The sequence below is a fragment of the Cucumis melo genome, chromosome 6 (assembly GCF_025177605.1).
Source record: "Cucumis melo cultivar AY chromosome 6, USDA_Cmelo_AY_1.0, whole genome shotgun sequence".
In the NCBI taxonomy this organism is placed as follows: domain Eukaryota; kingdom Viridiplantae; phylum Streptophyta; class Magnoliopsida; order Cucurbitales; family Cucurbitaceae; genus Cucumis; species Cucumis melo.
In genome coordinates, this window is record NC_066862.1 from 3226863 (window position 1) to 3248361 (window position 21499).

General features: G+C 34.4%; 5 protein-coding genes across 13 annotated transcripts; 3 read left to right on the forward strand and 2 right to left on the reverse strand.

The window, feature by feature from the left end:
* Nucleotides 1-228: 228 nt before the first annotated feature.
* On the reverse strand, nucleotides 229-4087 carry LOC107990387 (protein NRT1/ PTR FAMILY 5.2-like). Of its 2 annotated transcripts, none has more exons than XM_017043464.2 (4): nucleotides 3597-4087; nucleotides 1785-2350; nucleotides 1131-1406; nucleotides 229-1019 (listed from the first exon to the last, which is right to left on the reverse strand). In XM_017043464.2, the coding sequence occupies exons 1-4, from the start codon at nucleotides 4059-4061 to the stop codon at nucleotides 365-367; spliced, it is 1962 nt and encodes a 653-aa protein (XP_016898953.2). In that variant the 5' UTR covers nucleotides 4062-4087; the 3' UTR covers nucleotides 229-364. The 2 variants fall into 2 exon arrangements, with proteins under 2 accessions (XP_016898953.2, XP_050942007.1); XM_051086050.1 differs by having other exon boundaries at nucleotides 1785-2376; nucleotides 3597-3743.
* Nucleotides 4088-7050: 2963 nt separating this feature from the next.
* On the forward strand, nucleotides 7051-9436 carry LOC103483565 (cyanate hydratase). Of its 2 annotated transcripts, XM_008440259.3 has the most exons (4): nucleotides 7053-7393; nucleotides 7693-7764; nucleotides 8830-8938; nucleotides 9068-9436. In XM_008440259.3, exons 1-4 carry the CDS (start codon nucleotides 7122-7124, stop codon nucleotides 9110-9112), a joined length of 498 nt encoding a protein of 165 aa, XP_008438481.1. In that variant the 5' UTR covers nucleotides 7053-7121; the 3' UTR covers nucleotides 9113-9436. The 2 variants fall into 2 exon arrangements, with proteins under 2 accessions (XP_008438482.1, XP_008438481.1); XM_008440260.3 differs by lacking the exon at nucleotides 7693-7764 and having other exon boundaries at nucleotides 7051-7393.
* Nucleotides 9437-10521: 1085 nt separating this feature from the next.
* LOC103483566 (multiple organellar RNA editing factor 2, chloroplastic) lies at nucleotides 10522-13590 on the forward strand. The gene is made up of 4 exons (XM_008440261.3): nucleotides 10522-11105; nucleotides 11211-11308; nucleotides 11398-11463; nucleotides 13150-13590. Exons 1-4 carry the CDS (start codon nucleotides 10537-10539, stop codon nucleotides 13290-13292), a joined length of 876 nt encoding a protein of 291 aa, XP_008438483.2. The 5' UTR covers nucleotides 10522-10536; the 3' UTR covers nucleotides 13293-13590.
* A 742-nt stretch (nucleotides 13591-14332) lies between these two features.
* LOC103483567 (50S ribosomal protein L28, chloroplastic) lies at nucleotides 14333-16741 on the forward strand. 2 transcript variants are annotated; one of them, XM_051086053.1, is made up of 3 exons: nucleotides 14431-14709; nucleotides 14946-15182; nucleotides 16294-16741. In XM_051086053.1, the coding sequence occupies exons 1-2, from the start codon at nucleotides 14490-14492 to the stop codon at nucleotides 15176-15178; spliced, it is 453 nt and encodes a 150-aa protein (XP_050942010.1). In that variant the 5' UTR covers nucleotides 14431-14489; the 3' UTR covers nucleotides 15179-15182; nucleotides 16294-16741. The 2 variants fall into 2 exon arrangements, with proteins under 2 accessions (XP_008438484.1, XP_050942010.1); XM_008440262.3 differs by lacking the exon at nucleotides 16294-16741 and having other exon boundaries at nucleotides 14333-14709; nucleotides 14946-15363.
* LOC103483569 (protein NPGR2-like) lies at nucleotides 16046-21179 on the reverse strand. 6 transcript variants are annotated; one of them, XM_008440264.3, is made up of 7 exons: nucleotides 20983-21178; nucleotides 20468-20698; nucleotides 19655-19935; nucleotides 18933-19185; nucleotides 17618-18828; nucleotides 16872-17025; nucleotides 16046-16602 (listed from the first exon to the last, which is right to left on the reverse strand). In XM_008440264.3, exons 3-7 carry the CDS (start codon nucleotides 19910-19912, stop codon nucleotides 16280-16282), a joined length of 2199 nt encoding a protein of 732 aa, XP_008438486.1. In that variant the 5' UTR covers nucleotides 19913-19935; nucleotides 20468-20698; nucleotides 20983-21178; the 3' UTR covers nucleotides 16046-16279. The 6 variants fall into 6 exon arrangements, with proteins under 6 accessions (XP_008438486.1, XP_050942008.1, XP_008438489.1 ...); XM_051086051.1 differs by lacking the exon at nucleotides 20468-20698 and having other exon boundaries at nucleotides 20983-21179; XM_008440267.3 differs by lacking the exons at nucleotides 20468-20698; nucleotides 20983-21178 and adding an exon at nucleotides 20401-20457.
* Between the last annotated feature and the right edge of the window lie 320 nt (nucleotides 21180-21499).

Sequence of the window (21499 nt, forward strand, 5' to 3'; positions counted from 1 at the left end):
AGAAAGTTAGTATAACTAATACACCGGTAAATGTAATAAATTTGAATAGATGTGTTTTGTATTTTGTCAAAACTATTCGTGTCAAATTAAAATGGTTGTTCTTCCTCATATATCATTAGTTCTTTTTATTTATTGAAACCGTGTGAATTATTTTTTTGTTTTGTGAAATTAAATTTTATTTTAGCTGTGAACTTCTCAAAAATGTATAATTTTACTATTAAATTTCGGTTACTCAACCGATATTTCCATCTGCATTTACGATATCATAGAAAAAGGATTGATTCCTATAGTGTTTACATTCACAAATTTGAAAGGTCCCAAGTAGAGGAAAAACTATAACCTTTTGTTTTTCTAGCTAAGGTTTTTAATCTAAAACAAAGTAAAGGGGGGGCAAGTGGCCTCTTCCTTCATCAGCTCTGCCCCTCATCATAGCTGATTTTTCGTTTATGTTGGAGGCCTTAAGTTTGTCAGTCAACACTTTTATTGAATCAGATACTTCTGCTTTGTACTCATACATTTTGGACATGACCAAAAAGAAGAAAAAGTTGATGGCACTAAGTACTGCCAAAAACGCATAGTAGTAGTCAAGATGAGAAACGTTCAGGTTGTTCTCAATCCATCCATTATTCCCATGTTTCTTTGTAATGTGAGAAACTGTTGAAAGAAGAAAACTACTTAGGAAGTTTCCGATTCCGAGCGAAGTCATCGAATACGAAGTGCCTAAACTCTTCATGCTTTCTGGTGCTTGATCGTAAAAGAATTCAATCTTTGCTACTTCTGAAAATGCATCAGCAACTCCCACAAGCATGAACTGAGGGAGAAGAGTGAAAATGGTCAGAGGGAGCTGTTCTTCGTTTTTTTCCAACCCATTTTTTCTAGCAACATGAAGTCTATGCCTTTCAACCAAAGATGCAATTGTCATTATCAAGATATGGAGAATCATCCCAATTCCCATTCTTTGTAGCAGTGTGATTCCTCTTGGATTGTTTGTTAGTTTCTGCATTATCTTGACAAAAAACCTTCCAGAAAGAAAACACCAAGTTAATATGGTATCACAAAAAATCAATCTTCAAGGCTTCATATGACTTGACTTGTAGCATACTAGCATTGAACAATAAGTTTTACCAAACCTGTCGTAGATGATGACACTGATGAGCATGGAGATGGTTACAAAAGCAGTTAAACTTGCAGGAGGGATTTGGAATTGGCTACCAACACTTCGATTTAGCGTCCTGCCTTGCTTGATGAAAAGGGTCTGCGCCTGTGGCAACATTGTGCTTGGAATGAATGTGCATATCAGAATTGGGATCATTCTCAACATTTGTTTTGTTTCCTCCACTTGGGTCACTGTGCATAGCTTCCATGAATGAGTTGAGCCTGTTCTTATGGCAGCTTTGTTGAGGAACCTGCATTTGCAGTCAAGAAATCCCTTATATTGTACTTAATACATACACCAATCCAGTAACTCCAAGATTTTCTACATTCATAAACACTTCAGAACCAAGTTCAAACTAACTACTAGGATTCATACATATTGATCTTTATATTCAAACATAACTACTAGGACAATAGCTTCCATATTTCATAATTTTACTCGCGTAGATATATGTATTTTTGCTTTTGGTTTCACCTAAAATGGTTTGTTGACAAATGAAGTAATTGTGATTTATATACCATGAATCTCTCCTACATTTGATCACTATGGGACTATGTTTGGATCCGAACACAAACGAATGTTAGGTATGATAGCATATGCAAGTGATTCTAATTTTAGAGATAGTGACCTCAAGGATGAAGTGGAATCAATCCTGAAAGTTCCTTGCTTACTATACTCCTCAAGCTGAAGCTCATAGAGTTGCCTAGAGTCATTAGGAATATCCTGCCTCCAATTCAAAGCAGTAGCTACAATGACTTTAGCCATCCTGATGAAAGGGCTTCCAGTGGGGAGTTTGTGCCTGTAAAAGGGTGTGCCAGCAGCAAAAATGAGAATGGCTATTGCAAGGCCTACAGTGGGAATGCCGTATCCCAAGCTCCACCCCACATTCTCTTGTATGTAAACAAGAGTGGTGGTGGCGAAGAGAGTGCCAAAAAAGATGCTGAACATCCACCAGTTGAAGAAGGATAGCTTCTGGGCCTTCTCTCCGGGATGGAAGTCGTCAAATTGATCGGCTCCGATCGTGGAGATGTTTGGTTTGGTTCCGCCCGTGCCAAGAGCCAACGTGTAGAGTGCGGTGAAGAAGATGGCAAGCTGTAGCCTGGAGGTCTGCTTGCAGTTTTCTTTATTTGTTTCCAAACATGGAGGGGGCTTCAAGCTTGGCATGGACACTGCCAGTGTTAGAAGAGACATTCCCTGTGAAATTATTTGTGTGTTTGTTCCTATTAGAGTTTAGAGTAATGTTGTTATCAAAATGAAGCTCTTTCTTTGTGATTCAAATTGCTCATCAACTCTGTTTTTGCCATTGATTCTATATTAGTAAACATTAAACCTTTCAAATTGTAAAAATTGGATTAACTCAATCAAGAATCATGTCAATACACTGTCGTTTTGTGTATCTATTCCTTTTGGGATATGAAAAACACTAACCTTAGCAAAATAAGAACTTTGTTAAAAATTCTTGTATGTGAGCATACAACATCACATTCTTTTCCTTCCTCAATGTCATAAACTTCGTTCATTTTTCTCACCATCTTTCTTTTGGACATTTTCGTCTGTACTTTTCCTTGTCTGCACTTAAATTTCAATATTTCTTTCTTCTCTCTCTTTATCCTCAACATGAGAAACTTCTTCGTTTTACATTGGCAAATTCTTCATGCATGTGTTTATCATATGACACAAGGAATCTAGTGGACAAAATTCTTAATTGAATCACAAATAGTATCTAGTACTTTCACCACTTATCTTTATGAAATAAGTATTGAACTGTTCTTTTTGTTGTGTGTAATGACCATATAAATGAGAATTGTTTGAGATAGGCACCTGATTATCATCTATAAATTAAACAACCGTAAGAATTTTCGTCATATTTACGTTTTGTTTCCTTACTATTTTATTTTTTAGAATACTACTTCTACTGCTTCCAACTTTTTTTCCTTGTTATCTATTTTTTCCAATAGTTTAAAAAATCAAGTGAAATTTTGAAGAAAAATTAGTAATTTTATCTAAGAAATATCAAATTATTCTTATAAAATAGGCTTAATTTTTAAAAACAAAAAAATGAAATGATTACCAAAGCGGATTTTAGCGATTTTGGTTTTGATTTTCTGTTTTTAGAAACTTAGGCTTTTTATGTTCTAAATTTCATTATTTGATTTTCACATTTTTTGAAGAAACATTTCAAATCTTCTCAATCAAATTCTAAAAATAAAAACTATATTTTTCTATAACATCGATGGAAAGTGAATAACAAAATAAAGAAAGAGTGTAGCAGTGCTTAGATACTTAGATTCAAATACCAAAAATCAAATGAGTTTTTTTTTTTTTTTTTTTTTTTTTGGAGTATTTAAAATTGTTTTCAATATAATAAAAATAATTTAAACCTAATAAAAGAAATAATAAAAATTGTGAATGAAGGTTGTAATATGATCACACTACTCACAATCAGGCAGACGAAGGAGGCGACAATGAAGGTGCGGTAACGGCCGAGATGGGCATCGGCGAGGTAAGCGCCGAAGATGGGAGTGATCCAAACAGTTGCAGTCCAGTTGGTGACATTGTTAGAGGCTTGGAGAGTTCCTTGATGGAGCTTATCCGTCAAGTAAGTAATAAGATTGGAGGAGATGCCGTAGTATGCGGTCCGCTCGAATACTTCGTAAACGATGATGAAGAAGCAGGCGGACCAACGGCCTCTGTGTGAGCGACGGACGGGATTGCCCTTCAAATCTACGCTTCCATCTTTGCTGTAATCGTCTTCAACCTCACTTTCTTCTGCAAAGGGAGATGATAATCTTTGGTTTACTCTCATTGTTATTTTGCTCCTTAATTTCCTTAATTTCTCCCTTTCTTCAACAAATCCATCAAAATATACCCACACACACACACACACAAACACACATATATACATACAAACATTAAGGCTTGGAAGAGTGTCCTCATAACTTTGGTGTTTTAGCTCTTTAACCTGGTTGACTTTTGGTCAAAGTTTTTACCAACACCATCTTTTCTTTTTTCTTTTTTCTTTTTTTTTTTTTTTTTCCTCTCCAGTCAACCAAATTGCTATTGTTTTTCTTTGGTAATTAAAGAGAAGTTGGAATTTAGATACAATAAGCTCTTAATTACTCTTTTAGTATACACTTTAAAAATTATGTATACAATTAGTACTGGTTAAAGCATATATATATACATTCTATGAATTACCAACACCATCTTTTCATTTTTATCCTTAGTTTCTATGATATATCACTAACTGAAGTTATACATGCATTGTGTTTAATTTTGTGGGTTTGTTATATGTACGTATATATATACTATCGATCTCTAGTTTTGATTTTCTAGTGGTTTATTCTCCTTTAAAACAAAACATATTATAACCCTAGGTATGGTGTATACATCAAAAAGACACCGTCTTGCTACTATCCTACATCTTGAAAACATGAATGGAATTAATGAGAATTTTTATAAAATTTAAGGCATGTTTAGTAATCTATTTGTTCTCTGTTTTTATTTTTTAATTAAATTTTAAAAATAATTCACTTTTTCTTTGATGTTTAAATGAGAAACTTTTTTTCTAAATTAAGCAGCAAAATTAAAATTGAAAAACTTTTGAAAAATACATTTTCTTTTTAAAAACATAAAACAAAATCAATTACCAAATATATATATATATGATTTAGTTTTTCAAACGTAGAAATTGACAAGCAAAAACAAAAACAAACAATGCATGGTTGTCAAACGAGGTCTTTTTTTTAGTACTTTAGCTACTTAATTTTCAAATAATTGTTAGTAAGATAGAATTTGATTTGTATTATAATAAACACAAACATTAATCTATTGTAGTCTGTGTATTACATGTAGATTGTGATATTTTAAAAAAGAAATTTAGAAATTTTATCACTTAAAATAATATTTTTAATATTAATTATGAATCGTAATTGCCTCATTAGTAACCTAATTTGTGTAATAGTGTTGATTACATTACTTGGATGCATGTGTGAAGCAATAACTTGTTAGGTGTCTTTTTTTTTTCTCTCTCTCTCTCTCCTCATTTTTGGGAGGGGTGTATTGGGTACACAGAAAAAAAAAATTTGATTGACAATTTCAAATTTCCAAATAGGTTTTTTCAACATATATTAATATAAATTTGTTATGTAATATTTTTTTAATTTATAAGCAATAGGGATCAACATCATAATTAAAGCACAGAAGACCAATGATGATGTTGTAGTTTGAATCTCTACAAACCATCTATATACTATTCTTTCAACTCGTTAAGCTTAGTATAATTTAATAGATATGTATTTCTTTTCCTTTTCAAATATTTTACATATATAGATTGAAAATGAAGTTTCTAAACTCAACCAAAAAAGATATATGTTAGCTATTTTTATACTCTCTATATGACTAGTTAGTCACATGAGCTCTATTTTACGATCAATTCATAGTTTTAAATTGTTTGTTGAAGAAATTAATACTTTTTAAATAAGAACTTTATTTAATCCAAAGCGTTGTTCTAATAATTTGTAAAGTGTAAACAAGTTAAGATCAACAACCTTGCCCGATTGACTTTTGAACCATTAAGTTTAATGCTAAGTCAATTAACGTAGACATGGATGGGCGTATCCATCTTAATACCGTTCATCTTCATCTCTTTCATTCTCATTCTTATAAATATCATGTCGCATTCCAAACTATAGTAGTTGACATTTGAAAGTTAAACACTTGATTCTATCGAAGTGGACGTTTTGTTTGTAAAGGTGTAAACATGTTAAGTTAATCATTCACATAATTTGACTTTTCGAACCACACGTTTACATGACATATATGTATTCATAATCATTCAATGCATACATTTTCGTCATTCACACATTTACGTTCTTTTAAATTGTTTTTTTTTTTTTTTGTTTAATAATTTGTTGGATGGTAAATTCAAACTTCTAACCATTTAGACGATGGACGATTATATATAATATATATTATACGACGTGTTATACATATATTGGATACGTTTTTAAAACGTATTGACTTCGTTTTTTTTAGAATAAAAGGAAAGACCATGTCTTATATTATACCATTGATTTTATTTTATTTATATACAAGACATGTTGTCTTGGTCGTGTTTTCCAGCCAGCTTGCTTGACTAATAACAGTGTTAAGGGGCCAAGACACTGAAGAAGGGGAAAAATCAGAAGTCCTAAAGAAATTAAATGTAGTAGGAAAAAGACAAGAAATTACCCAATTCTTATTCATGTATATATGATGGTTCAATATCAATCCTATTCTTAATATTAATATTCTATACTGTTATGGATAATTTTACAAAGAAAGAAGGGAAAATTATTGGAAGAAAGTCTTCCAAAGGCATCAAAATTAACAAAAATGTGAAGTTTGGGCCACAAGTAACGTATTAGGACAACGATAAGCCTTGAGAAAGTGAATAAATTTGGGCCAAAGCCCAAAAGAAGTTGCCCCATCGAAGTCGAAGCTAAGCCCAGCAAAACACACCGTTGAGATTTTTCTTTTCTAATTAACCATAATATTAAAAAAATAGTGGTGAAATTATAAAAAAAATGATAAATTTGACAAACTGTTTAAAAAAATATAGCAAAATTTTTTAATGTCTATTAAAAAGATTTACAAATTTGTATAAATATATAAGTTTAGAAATCCAATTTTAAAAATGGTAACAAATTTGAAGGTTGAATTTTTAATTATAGAAGTTTTTGGTAGACCCCTTTGACGGAGACCGACAGACTGCCGACGATGAACGTAAGATGGAAAGGCAAAAGTGAACTTTGCTTGATCGAACGGTTAAACGCCACTACTATGATCCAACGGTGGGAGTAAATCCATAATTTATTTTTCAAAAAACTATATAAATTACCAATAACCTCCACGTGGCGACAATCCTCCATCCATCCATCTTCTTTCTTCCGTTACAGAGAGATATCGAGAAAGCTCCATTGAAATGGAAGAGAGTAGCAGAGCCACCGTAATCCGCCAGCTGCACAACGCGAAGTGCTCATCGGGAAAATCTTACAACCAGATAGCACAAGAGACTGGCCTCACTAACGTCTATGTCGCTCAACTTCTCCGCCGGCAAGCCCAGCTTAAGCCTGATACTGTCCCTAAGTTGAGGTCCGCCTTGCCTCAACTCACCGATGATCATATTCAACAGATGATGCGGCCGCCAATGAGGTCTTACGATCCTTGTTTGATTCAAGAACCCACAGTTTACAGGTCGATTATCTCCTAATTGTTTGTTTGTTCGCTTTTCTTTCTCCATTTTTCTTTGTGAAACTCGTTCTGGATTTTAATCGCTTTGAGATTTGAATGCGTTTTGAATACTGATTTTAATTTTCCTTCTTAATTAGTTGATACTTGAATTCCTGGATATGTTGTTTGGCTAATCCAGCTATCTGGTTGATTAATAGCCTTTAATTTCGATGAATGCTTGGGATTGAGTAATCGGTTGATTTAGCTTACTTCCATTGGATTTGCTCGCTTGTACTGACTTGTGATCACATCCATGCACGTAGATTAAACGAAGCAGTTATGCATTTTGGCGAGAGTATTAAGGAAATTATTAATGAGGAGTTTGGCGATGGAATGTAAGTTCATTTGGTTTAATAGTTGGTTTTTATTTGTATAGAACTTTAACGTTTGCAAGTAAATCCTGAAATCTAAAGTTTGATAACAACTTTGTTCTAATATGGCTGTTTACGAATACATAATGTTCTGTGTTCTACTGTCTTACATAACGAATCAGGCCTTGATTTCTAGTTCTTAATATCTTGCTAGAAAGAAAAAAATAGTATTTATAACTAGAATTTGAAGAAACAAGCTTGCCTTGTGAAAGCAAAATAACTAAAACTAAAATAGCTTCTTTGATTCTCTCGAGGTTATCAAGGAAGCTTCTGGTACTGAATTTTTCAATTCTTAGTTTGGACTTAATAATGAATTAACAAAAGGAAAAGAAACACAAAACAAATTTTATTCCTTCTTAATAATGAATTAACAAAAGGAAAAGAAACACAAAACAAATTTTATTCCTTCTTCCAAGAATTCTTCATCATGAAAAGTTGAGAATCAAGTACATGACAAACATTAATAATTCAAGGACTTAAGACCCTTCAACTGATGCAGGAACAGAAACGTTCTGATATAATTAGTTTGAATTAGTTCCTGGTGGTAGCACATGAAACAGCATTAAGAAATGTAGAGGTCCACTGAATGTTAGGATATGGAAGTATTGAAATATGAAACTTATTTGAAAATTTGAAAGTTACCAAACTATGATACTATAGCTGTTTGTTGCTCATGTTAGTCATCTTGTCAGACTCAGAGGTCTTCAACTGTTCTTTCAGTTTGATGATGGAAATTTCATGATGTTTATCCAATCATTATGTAACTCGTGTCTCAACTTCTCGCATATAAGAAATTACCAGTCAAGATTTTCTTGTGATTTGTGAATAAGGTTCTTCAATGATTTTTTTACATGTTCATAAGATCAAACACTTCATTGTAAAACAACCTGTTGTCCTTCAATTCCATAAGCCTCAATACACGTTGCAGCCAAAACCAATGAGCTTTAACTTTTTTCACAGTAGTGGAGACTGTTGAAGAAGCTAATATATATAATACAATAATTTCAAGGACTAATTTATGTTTATTAGTATGTCAGCCATAGACTTCTACTGCTCAGTTGACAAGGTCCAGGGTGTTGATGGGAAGGATCGTGTCGTGATTACATTTGATGGTAAATATTTGCCCTACACTGAGCAGGTTAGTTTGCCCTTAATATTTTCCATGGAAAGAGTAAACAACAGAATAGCATCAAACACTTGTCTGTGTTAACTTCTCATGGATTATCATTCTAATTTTACCCATCTTGCAATTGACATGAATTTATAGAAGGTAGAGCACATGGCTTCCAAACAACCGATGCAGGAAAGCTGAACAAGATTCTAAAGCTGGAATCTGTATTGTAATTGCTTTACATCGTTCATCTGAAAATCTTGTATGATTAAATGTGAAGCTGCATGTTTTAGAGTATGAAAGCCGTGCGTCCATGTTCCTTTGGCTTCCAAGTGTTTGTATGTGATCGAGTCATGACCAAGTTTGGCCCAAGTAATTTTCAGGGCTGCTTGTGGTCGGTGAATAACATGTCTTTCAGCATCTTTATTTACGTTGTTAGCTCCATAAATTGATTGTTTATCAGGACATAAGACATGCAATTGTCTCTTCTACCAAGTCAATAAAGTGTCTTTAATTGTTTAGTAACTTTTGTTCTTCGTTTCTCTAGTTTTTGCCTACAAATTGTATCAAACAAGCCATGAGAGGTTTATTTAGGTCTTGTTTATAAGAATTGAGGACCCTCCCTAGTCCTAGTGGACCTCAATTCTTAAGTTGAATGAGGCTTACATTTGATGGAATTTATCAAAGACCTATATTACTATCTCCCATAGGGATTGCACAGGGATGGGGTTATTCGTGGGAAATATTTCTCTTTTTTTCGTAGTTTAATCTCATTTTCCAATACACATCTTAGTTGAAATATATATATATTTTCAAGGTTGTTTTATTTTTGATAGAATATTATCATTTTTTTATTTAGAACATCTTTATAAAAATAAAAATTTAAGCACGAGAAGATACATTTAGAAATTAAAAATCAAATATCAATCTTCAAGTATTCTAACAAAGTATTCAACTACATTATATTTTTTAAAGACAAATAAAAGTTCATAACATGGAAACAAAATTAGGTGAAAAAGTAAAGAAATGAAGGAAAACAAAGAAGGAAATGAAGAATATCAAAATATGTTCTTTTCTTTACTCCTTTACATATTTTATCTAATTATATATTTAATTATAATTAAATTTATTATTATTGGGGCAGGTATTAGAAGGACGGAGAATGTAGCCTTCGTCCCTAGTCTTGTGTTACCAACAGGAAAAAGATTTTCTCATTCCTTGGTATATTTGGGGCAGGTCTCCGAGAGGTATTGACTCGACAGGTTAAATGGACATCTTTACTTTTACAAAAAAAAAAAAAGCTCTTATAAGTTTCTTGTTTTAAAAATTTAAACTTTCAATTTTAGTTTTAAATCTATTACCATAAATCACAGCGTGGTTATCTATCATATTATTCTTTTGACATTAATAGTTTAACTTAAAAGAATGAGTAGTTATTATTTCTTTTAAGATTAATAGTTTGATAACTCTTACCAATTTAGTTATCTCCCATCTCCATTAGACCTAATCAACTTTGAAGACAATGATACGAGACAGATGCAAGTGTAATGAAATTTTGTGATTTATAATTCATCCTTCGATAAAAACACTTAACCAACTTTAATCATGAATCTAATTAAACAATAATGGGCCGGCCTGAAAAGGCAGGCCCAATAAAAAGCAATGGAACTCCTCACAAGGAGACGGAGCCTTCATCTATTAAAACCCTCGAAACCCCTTACCTTCATCCACATTTTACTTTGATTAACCCTTTCTCTCTCTCGCCGGCTATGGGGTTATCCCTTCTACGAGCTATGGCGTCTGCCTCCGTCTCCACCTCCGCCGCCCGCCTCTCTGTTCTTCCCAGACGCCTCTTCTCCTCCTCATCTACTCTTACACATCCTCCTTCCCCTTCTTCTTTCACTCTCCGCCGTCGATCTCTCCCTCTGCTTTCCCATGCCGTTCGATCTATCCCTTCCTCCTCCAGGTCCACCTCGTTTCGTTGCCTCTCCTCTAGGCCTGGTAACTCCTCTTACTCTCCTCTTAACTCTAATTCCAACTTCAGTGAACGTCCTCCCACTGAGATGGCGCCTCTTTTCCCTGGATGTGATTACGAGCACTGGCTCATTGTCATGGACAAACCTGGTGGTGAGGGTGCCACTAAGCAGCAGATGATTGATTGCTATATCCAGACTCTTGCTAAAGTTGTTGGCAGGTACTGTTTTTTCTTATTATTATTATTATGGGATGATTTTATTCTTCCTCAGTTTTTTGCGCGTGGGCTCTGATTTGATTTTGTCCTTTTTTGTGTTTTGAGCAGTGAAGAGGAAGCAAAGAAGAGGATTTACAATGTTTCTTGCGAGAGGTATTTTGGGTTTGGGTGTGAGTTGGATGAAGAGACCTCCAACAAGCTCGAAGGTATGTGTGATGTGTCGAGGTCAATTGTAGACAGTTTTCTAAGGCATTGATAAGTATTTGATGTTTTTTGTTTGAATTTTTGTGAACAGGATTGCCAGGTGTTCTGTTTGTTCTTCCTGATTCTTATGTCGACCCAGAGTATAAAGACTATGGGGGTAAGAATCTTAAACTAAAATTTTTCACTTTGTGATTGATTCTCATTGTGGAGATGAAACATAATCCCATTCCGGCCTATACTACACTAACATTCATTTGAACATATACGCATTGCTGTAACCGTAAAGTCCATCTTGGCAAAGCTATTCAGTCTTTTAGACAATGTTTAGTTTTGAATGCTAATGGACTGATAATAAATGTCACTCTTGACTGTCCTGCACTTTATATTTTTTCTGGAGATGCAGGTCAGTAGAGTTGAAACATTATTTAGGTTTAGCACTGCATTGATATGTGTGTTCTAACTAATAGTCCTTCTCCTTACTATTGTGTTCATATTTTCTATATATTATCTTGACATGTTAAAAGGTGCAAGAAACTTGAACTGTGGATGCAAACAGGACAAGCTAGGATAGAGTTCATCTTGGCAAAGCCAAATCAGTCATTTAGGCTGTATATAGTTTTGAATGCTAAAGGACTCCCATCAACTGCACTCTAGACTGTTGTGAGTTTTACTTTTATTGTGGGGATTCAGGTCATTAGAGAGGATACATCGATTTTGTGTATTCGTTGAAATTTAATTGAGGTGATTTTTGTCTAATCTCATTTCTATTTCATTAGTTTTTTTTTATGGTATGGAGGAGTGGAAAGAAAAAGAGTTTGCTCCTCAGTAGTTATTAATGAAAGGGTTACAGTCCATCTTGGCAAATCTAAATCAGTCCTTTGGATAATGTTTAGCTTTGAATGCTAATGGACTTACAAAAAATGTCTCTCTTGACTGTTCTGTGCTCTTTAATTCTTTGTGGAGATGCAGATCAGTAGAGATGAAACATTAAGGTCTTATTACAATGTTTTGTTTAATAGCTATCTAGGAACCTATATATGGATATGAAATTTTACTTTGACAGTATAGAAAATTTTGAAGAATAAGTGGTTGCTTATTGAACGTGTACAGTCCATCTTGGCAAAGCTAAACTAGTCTTTTAGACAATGTTTAGTTTTGAATGCTAATGGACTTACATCAAATGTCTCTCTTGACTGTTCTGTGCTCTTTTTACTTTGTAGAGATGCAGATCAGTAGAGATGAAACATTAAAGATCGATTAAGTCTATCTTCGCAGTGCTTAGATCTTTTCTAAATTATGCCAAATAGCGTTTTCTTGCATCACATATTCATTAGTGGTTGTAGATGAAGCTTGTGGATGAAAGTATGAACGAGAATGAGATCTTTTCTCCAACGGGTTATTTAATTAACGTATATAGTCCATCTTGGCAAACCTAAATCAGTCTTCAAGACAATGTTTAGTTTTGAATGCTAATGGACTTACAGAAAATGTCTCTCTTTAACTGTTCTGTGCTCTTGATACTTGTAGAGATGCAGATCAGTAGAGAAGAAACATCCAAACTTGCTTGTAATGTTTTGAAGTCTTATCAGTGCGGTGCTTACTTTTCGATACTGATTAATTATAACAAATAGCTTTCTAGTAGCATCTTATATATTTGGTGGAGTTGGGAATGTCTTTTCACTTAATACCATGATTTCGTTCATAGAAACCATCTCAACTCATGGAGCCTAGTAATGTTGTTGGTTGAGGAGGTTTAGTTTTGATCGCTCATATTTCCTATACTTGTAGCTTGTTAGTAGTTCATACATGTTTATGCTAACCCCATTGATTGTGTTGGGTGCAGCTGAGTTGTTGGTGAATGGAGAGATTGTTCAAAGGTCACCAGAGAGACAGAGAAGAGTGCAGCCACAGCCTCAGAGAGCTAATGATAGACCAAAATATACCGACAGGACCCGCTATGTGCGACGCAGAGAGAATATGACTTGATGCACGTCAGACGTTGAGGAAATGTGCACATATGACTAAAGTGGAAGGGAATGTTTAATATCTGGGAAGGCAAAATGGACAACTTTATACAATTTGAAACATTAAACTGAAAGTTGAAGTAATTTGCTACGTGAAAGAGTCAGTGTTCGGTAGATGTTAACTTTTGTGTTGATGAACTACATAAATGTGTATGTGAGCTTGTTGCAGTCTACCTAGTTGATGTTTTTATCGACTTTGGTCTAGTTGTAAAACTGTGCACGTTTAAATTTTATAAGAACAATTTAGTTATTCTTTGGCACTATACGTTTTTCTGTAGTTGGGTTTTGATCCTTTAGGAGAAAGTTCAGACATAGCCTAATTCAAAGGCTTTGAACTTCCAGATTTTTTTGGTCTAGCTCCGATCTAAACCTTCACGAACATTTAATAACAAAATTGTCTTTTATCTTTTGTTATGGCAGTTGAGGCATTTTAAATCTATTCCCAAGGTTATCAATTTAAGTTATTACTCTCAAATTTCAATAGATTTTTTGTTTTTCATATGAAAGATTTTTTGAACCGTGTGAGAGGAGTATCTGCCCATTTGTAAGTTTCAAGTAGGGGTTATTAAATAATTTAACAACCCAATTGTGTTGTTATAGAAACTAAAATGTAAGGTTGGGTTGGGTTCATTTTGATTTATGTCTAATGCCATTTGGATCAATGAAGCAGTGCATATTGCATAAACCTAAAATTAATAGAAATAAAGATATTCTTAAAAAATAGCAAAAGTTACATAAAAAATTCATAACACTTATTTGATAAATATAAACCTAAAATTAAAGTGGTACTATCAACAGCAAAATTTGGAAGAAGTTGATAAAAGTAATACATTTTTTGTTTTCATTTTAGTTTTAATAATAGTTTAGCTAAAATTACCTGCCTCTGGATCCTAATTTCTCTTCTTTCTTTTTTTCCTTCTTCTTCTTTCTTTTTACTAAGAAAAAATAGAAATCGCAAAATATTGTAATTAATCACAAATCCCCTTTTTTTTTATTAAAAATAAATAATAAAACTGGTGGGCTTTTTGCGGGCTTTTACTCAGCCAAAACACTATTATCCAGCCCAAGCCCAACAGCAAAAGAAGCTTATCCCCTTCTCCTTCTCAAAACTCAACCAAACGCTCTTCCCAATTTACAAAGATAAACTCCATCAGTAACAATGGCAGCTTCCGTTGTCTTTGGCTTCACGCCGGCGGCCACTTCTGCCGGTGTAATGGCAACCTCCTCAACCAAACTTCACTTCAGAACTAAACCCAATTCCGATCTAGGGTTTCTCGCTTCTCAATTGAGCGGCATCAAAATCTCCTCCAACCACTCACTCATCTCCCCCTCTCCCATTTCTCCTGCTCCTCTCAGACCTTCCCTTCAACCTATTGCTCGTAATATCCCCCTCTCTTCTCAACTCTCGTTTAATATTTTGCTATATTTCATTTGTTCATCTTCAACCCCTTTTGGGGCTCTACTTGAATTAATTGTATGGCTATGGCTGAAGCATTTTCTATTTCAATTAGGTTTCCTAATTCACCCATCATGTTCTGATTCCAATTTGGGCTATCTTTAATTTGTGAATTGGGAACCATCTCAAACTTGGTGGATTCATTATTTGTTGTTTCAGGTAGAATTTGTCCATTTACCGGAAAGAAAGCAAATAAGAAGAACTTAGTTTCCTTCTCCAACCACAAGACCAAGAAATTGCAGTTCGTGAATCTTCAATACAAGAAGGTTTGGTGGGAAGCTGGTAAGCGTTTTGTGAAATTACGTTTGTCAACTAAGGCTTTGAAGACTATTGAGAAGAATGGACTTGATGCTGTGGCTAAGAAGGCTGGAATTGATCTTCGTAAAGAATGATATGGTAATTCATGACACTTAATCTTAACTCATTTAGAATTTGAGGAAGATTTGTTTGTATTCCTGCTGTTTTTGCCTCTTCTTGCTTGCTAGTCATCTGTTTATTTTTCATAGTCACAGTATTCTTGTATCTTTGCTTTCCTTCCTCCATTTGGCAATGAAGCTGAAAAATCCATCCATTCTCCTTTCTGGGTTTCGTGAATGTTACATTTTCTTAGTTCACCTAGAATGATCTTACAATTTTCATAGAAAGCTATGAAAAGCCAAGAATTTTAAACCCATTTAAGAAGATTGAAAAATGTTGGTTCCCCGTCCTCTTGAATCATCTCTATGGCTGAAAAGAGGGATTGGGCAAATTGCTGGACTTTATATTGATGTGTTTGATAATCTAAGAAGAGTTCTTAAAGCAAACATTTTTATCATTTCTAATTAGAATCTATATAGTTTTTTTTTAATAGTTATTTTTGAAGATGTCCCTTCTCGATATTTTCTTTAAAAAAAAATCATCCCAAACATACTTAAGAATTGAGATTGATGTGGAGTTCGATCCAACCTTTATTATGTGTATTTTAGTGAAATTGAGAGTAATTTCGTAAAGTAGAGATTAGTATTATGTTACAGCATAGTTTAATAGTAATTAATATGTAGTCTCATTCTTTAAAGTAATCAAACAATACTCCATATTTTAATTATTTTATGTCAAAAGGAAACTCCAATTCATCTGTTCTACTGATTTTTTTTTTTCAAAATTATAATTATCATATAAAAATACTAATGTTTGAATTCACAATTGAATTGAGCTTCTCCTATTTACATGGTCAACTTAGGGAATAATATTTCACAAATTCGTGTTACAGATCAAGCTACTAAATTTTAATGTTTGTATTTCTATAAAAGGAAGGGGAGAAAAACACAAAAGAAGGTTGGCTACAAAAATTTGTTAACATATTTTTGCTCTTATATTTACAACCTATTTTGTGAAAACCATCTAATCAATGTCCCTAATCCTGGAAAAAATGTAGCAACCAAGATGTTGAGTAAAACCTTAGAGTTAGGATAGCAAATTCCCAATTTTCTATATCTTGTAAAGAAAGCAAATGTTCATCGTCTGAAAGGTTCAATTGGAGCCGACTCTTCAAGGAGAGTTGCAGCTTCAAAGCATTCAGCAGCCTCCAACGCCGATGCCCCAGCGTCAGCTTTATATAGCATCCCAAGACTGTACCAAGCAGATGGATTTGCTCGATCTAGTCGAAGGGCATCGGTTAGCAAGCTTCTTACTACAGGAAACGACTGACTACCGCCTAGCTGTTGGAGAAGACGGGCAGTGGATATCAAGCTGGGAACATGGCCAGGATCAATGTCCAATGCTTTGTTGTATGCTTGCAAAGCATCTCGTGGAAGACCCTTAGACTCGTAGAGCAAACCTAGCAGATTGATTATTGAATATAGATATCATGGGGTCAATGATGTTCTTTATTAACACACTTCAATGAGACAACTTGAATCAAAACTAAATTGATTACTAGTAATAAAATCACAACTAACTAAATACTTTCCGGAGAACCAACTCTATAATGTATCAATTTAATTCTTGGCAAATTTCTAAGCATCATGGAGAACGTGAATGGAGCAATTGATCTAAAAATTAACAAGTTGTGTGCACGCCACAAAGTAAATGGGGACAATGTTTTACCTGTGGAATGCCATTTGGAAGCAGAATATGGATCGATTGCTTGCAATTTTGACAGACAGATCTCAGCATCCCGCCACTGAGACAAGCCTGTGTAAATATCGGCTAAGTCATGCCATGTATCTACTTCTAAACTTCTATCATATTTGCTCACATCCTGCATGAAGGTGAAACAAAAGGAATAAACGAACTAATTATTAACTCAGCTTGATGGTCAGTCTCTGAAGCATGGATATGGATACAATTTTGTATGGATAATGGATATGATACATAGATGTGAAACGAACATGGTGACAGCTTCCTTTTTTTACAAATCTGTGATAAACATATGAGAATGATATGTTTGATGAAATGAGTTTTTAAAAATACATCATTCTTATACAATCTAAGAATTCAAATTCAATAAGTTTATGGATGTATATGCCTAAAAATGAGATTTATGTATTCTAAACTCAGATTTATGTATTGTAAACTCAAAATTTACAGTTTTTGTCCTTGTAAATGTTAGATTAATACAATTTTGTACAACTAGTATCTAACTTATATTAATTGTACTACTAAGTGCTCTATTTGTGCCCAACAAATGTTGGAGTGTCTAACAAGTGATGCGAAATTGTGGTATAGATATTAATTCACAAGAACTACAGTGGAATGTTTCTAGACTCTATAAAGAAATCAGTAGACTATGATATCTCATTCAAATATTTCATACAATAAAATCAGAAGAAAAGGGTCCTGGAATCCATTACCTTTGGAAGCATCTTTCCACTACTTTTGTTCTGGACTTGAATTATAGCAAGAAGATGACTATACGTTTCTATACCATTCTTTAACTGGCCTTGAGCAATCTGGAGCTTAGCTTTAGTTCGTAAAAGCTCGCCCTGTTCCCACTTCCCTGTCTGCTCAAGAGCAGCATTGAGAACAGTCTCCGCATCCACAAACCTTTTCTGGGCAGACAAGATTCTCGCCAACAATACATAAGACTTCAGGCTAGAGCCTGCCTCGAGTTTCACTAGCTGTTTTGCATAATATAGAGCAAAATCCAGCTTCCTCTGTTCGGCATATTCAAGACCAAGATGATAAATAATGAATGGATCTCTTTGTCTCATCAGTTGCTCAGCAGTTTGTAGTGCCTTGAGTGCTTCAGATTGCTTCAAAGCTTTCTGAGAATCTGAAGCAACTAACTTGGACGTAGCTGACAATAACACACCAAGTAAGCAATTAGCAACAGAAGCCAATTGGATGCATTTACCATGCAGCTGTGAAAGCACTCTCATTGTGTAGGCGACTCCCTCATCAAGACAAACCAAATTTTCTCCACAGAGCTTAGAAGCCAGCAACAATTCCAACAAGCAGTCCACATTCTCTATGTTACTTAAGAAGTTCTTCAAAAGATTCAATGCAACTAAGCTTTTACCTTCCCCGTAGTAACAAAGTGCTAGGATACAGTACTTTTCTTTTCTTCCTATAATTCCAGGAGGCAATTGTTCAACCTCATTGGCTAGAGCTCCAAATTCCCCTGATATAGAAAGTGCAAAGGAGAGATGCTCTATTACTGACGGATCCCATACAATCAATCCAAGTGTATATTTTCTCATCAGATCCATTAACAAAAGAATGGCCTCTTCCATATTATTTCTTGGCACGAACGAGCTATCCATCTGTGAACGAAGATTTGGAGGACTTGCATCACAACCACTATAGAGAAGGAATATTGCAAACTCTTTTTCTATTCTTGCTCTGGCTTCCATTTCTAGATTCCATTGATAGAGAAGCGCACGCCTATACGACAAGATAGATTCTTGTGGAGAACCAGCAGATTTCCACAATTCTGGAAGTAAATCAACAGCCTTTGTTAGTGTCTCTTGCAATTTACAATCATTAGCGAAGTTTTCAGGTAAGCCTTCTGGGAATGAAGATTCGACAGTGTCTAAAATTAGTTTGCACGATTTTGCGGCCTCTGCAGATCATAGACAAAAAGGAAAGATTATAAATACAGATTGAGGAAGAAAGGGTCTTATGAAAACGTTAAAGCAGAAGGGGAGAAGAGAAAAGAGAAAATACCGACAAATCTTCCTAAACCTTGCAATGATTTTGCTTTCAGAAAAATAGCTTCAAGAAGTAAACTAATGGCATGCATAGACATAGTAGGCACAACATCGCTTTGTGATTGGCGCCTATTTTGTTCATATCTGGTTGAAAAAGAAGCTTTTATCCTGGAAATTACAGCAGCAATATCTATTCCTTCAAATACATGAAGAGCAGCTTCTATGTTACCCTTTTGATACTCCAGCCTTCCAAGTAAAGCACGTGCTTCCTAGAAAATTAAAGGTACTGTAGCTGCTCAAGTTTCATCAATAGCAAAAATGACATTTCAAATATCACCCTCTACAATTTTTTTTTAGGTCATACATGGTCAATTGACTGCATCCAGAGGGATTGATAGTCTGTTTCGAACCACTTTCAAAATGCTTAAAAAATTATTTAAGTTTAAAGAAAAGTGTTTTTAAGCACTTAAAATGTTATTCCAAACGAATCCTAAGCTCATAACTAATTTGGAAAACTTCTATTGACTAACTTTTAGTTGAGTTAATATCTCAATCTTCGAAAACGTGAATACGTAGACATAAATCTTCCAAATGAAGACGTATTAATTCATCAACACATCTGCCTCATGAACAGACCTTTCTCAGGTGATACCCTCAACAATGGGCTAAGCCTATACCAAGGACAGTTTCGTGCCACTTTCCTTAAAACAGTAATTTCATAATTGAAGATAGACAAACCTCATAATTCAAATAGCCACTCTCACGAAGAGATGATTCAGCTTCTTCAATGTTCCCATTATCAACCTTTTGTTCCACCTCGCCACCAGTTCGGGATGAAAAACCACTCGCTGAATAATCTCGAGTTGCCAAAGAATCTGATGAATGGGCCATTTCGTCCACTCTTAACTGATCCCCTGAACGAATACAATTTATCATTTTCCTGAATTTACTCTTGAGCAAAACTATTCGTCCGTCAATCCAGTCTTTTGCTCTCATGCTGGCTCATTCCACCTGAAGAACTGCAAAAACAGATGGAATAAATGATTGGAAAAAAACAAAAGATTTAAACTTCTGATAAAAAAATTTCTAAAAGAAGGCACATAGCTCGAAATTTGAGAAAATTACAAAAATAGAATGCCCAATTCCCAATCAGTAAAACCTTGCACCACAAGAATCAATTTGAAAAAATGAATGGTTTAGGAGTAGAGAAGAGTCGACTCAATTGTTTCTCCTAAAAGTCCTACTAGCATAGCATATTGAAACCCATCAAATTTAACTACTCCATAAATACCTGTCAAACAACAAATACTGAGAAATGAAACAATCCCATAACATGGAAAGAACAAGGATATAATGAGAGTTAGGGAGAAAAACCATAAGCAGTGACAAAATGAAATAGAACTCGCTATAAGTAGACATCATAATGCAGGAAAATTATATGATTACTAAAGGTAAAGAAGATGAAAAAAGTAAGAGAAACACACAGGAGCATCATGAAAGAGAGGTAATGCGATGAGAGGAAACAATCAACAAAAGAAAAAAAGGTGAAACCTTTAACCCAAGAAAAGTCATCGAGTGAGCCCACAAAACATCAACACCACCGTGCATTCTCCAATTCTCTCAAAAGAAAGAACCCCATCAAACTTATCTTCTTCACCAAGAATCCAAAGTCTCGATGACTAGACTTTCTTTCTGGGGTTTCCTTTTTGCACTTTTTAAACTTTGTTTTCCTTGCGATACAGTGCAAATTTGCATTCAAAGTCAAACCAAAGACCTGGATTCCTGACAATACACATTAAATCTCCCATCAACGTGTGAACACGCATGATTTTGTTCTTAATTTTATTAAACCAGTTCAATATCTCACAAATTTATACCCACAAGTATTAAAATAATAAGCAAGGGCAACTTCCAATGAGAATTAACATACAGGACAGGGCCCAGTAAGAAAACCCATTTCTTACAAGTCAACAATTGCCCAAATACAGAAGTTATACGAACGAAAATTAAGAGAAAAAGAGAGAAATTTGGGGGCATTGAAAGTAAAACTTAGATAAGTTACTTACGAAAGTGGAGGACAAGCTGTTTCCCATTGAAATGATTAAATGAAAATGGAGAGAGATGAAAGGGAAGGACATTAGATTCAGACATGGCTACTAAATGCAAAAACGCTTTAAACAACCCAACTACTGCCTCTGTCATTATTGAATTGAATGCCAATTGAATTCGATTGAATTCGGTATTTGCAATGCTTGTTTGTTTGGTTGCTCCGAATGGCAGCCAAAACTGAGACTCGGACGAGTGGAATCGGGCGGAGTAGAGCCAAAACTCATATGGATTATTCATCTTCCCTTTTTGGTCCGTCTTTTTTTCTGGTGCCTTTTGTCTTTTACTTTGAGTTTGAGCTTTTCTTGTTTCTTTGTCTTCAATGGTGATCGTAACGGTGGGAATCAATCCCGATTTGATGCTGCCGCCTCCATTAATTCAAACTTCATTCCAAAAAGCAACCACTTTCTTTTTCTCAAAAAGTACTTCTATGGATTAACCTCCATTTTTAATTTTATGTTTTCTTTTTCCTTTTAG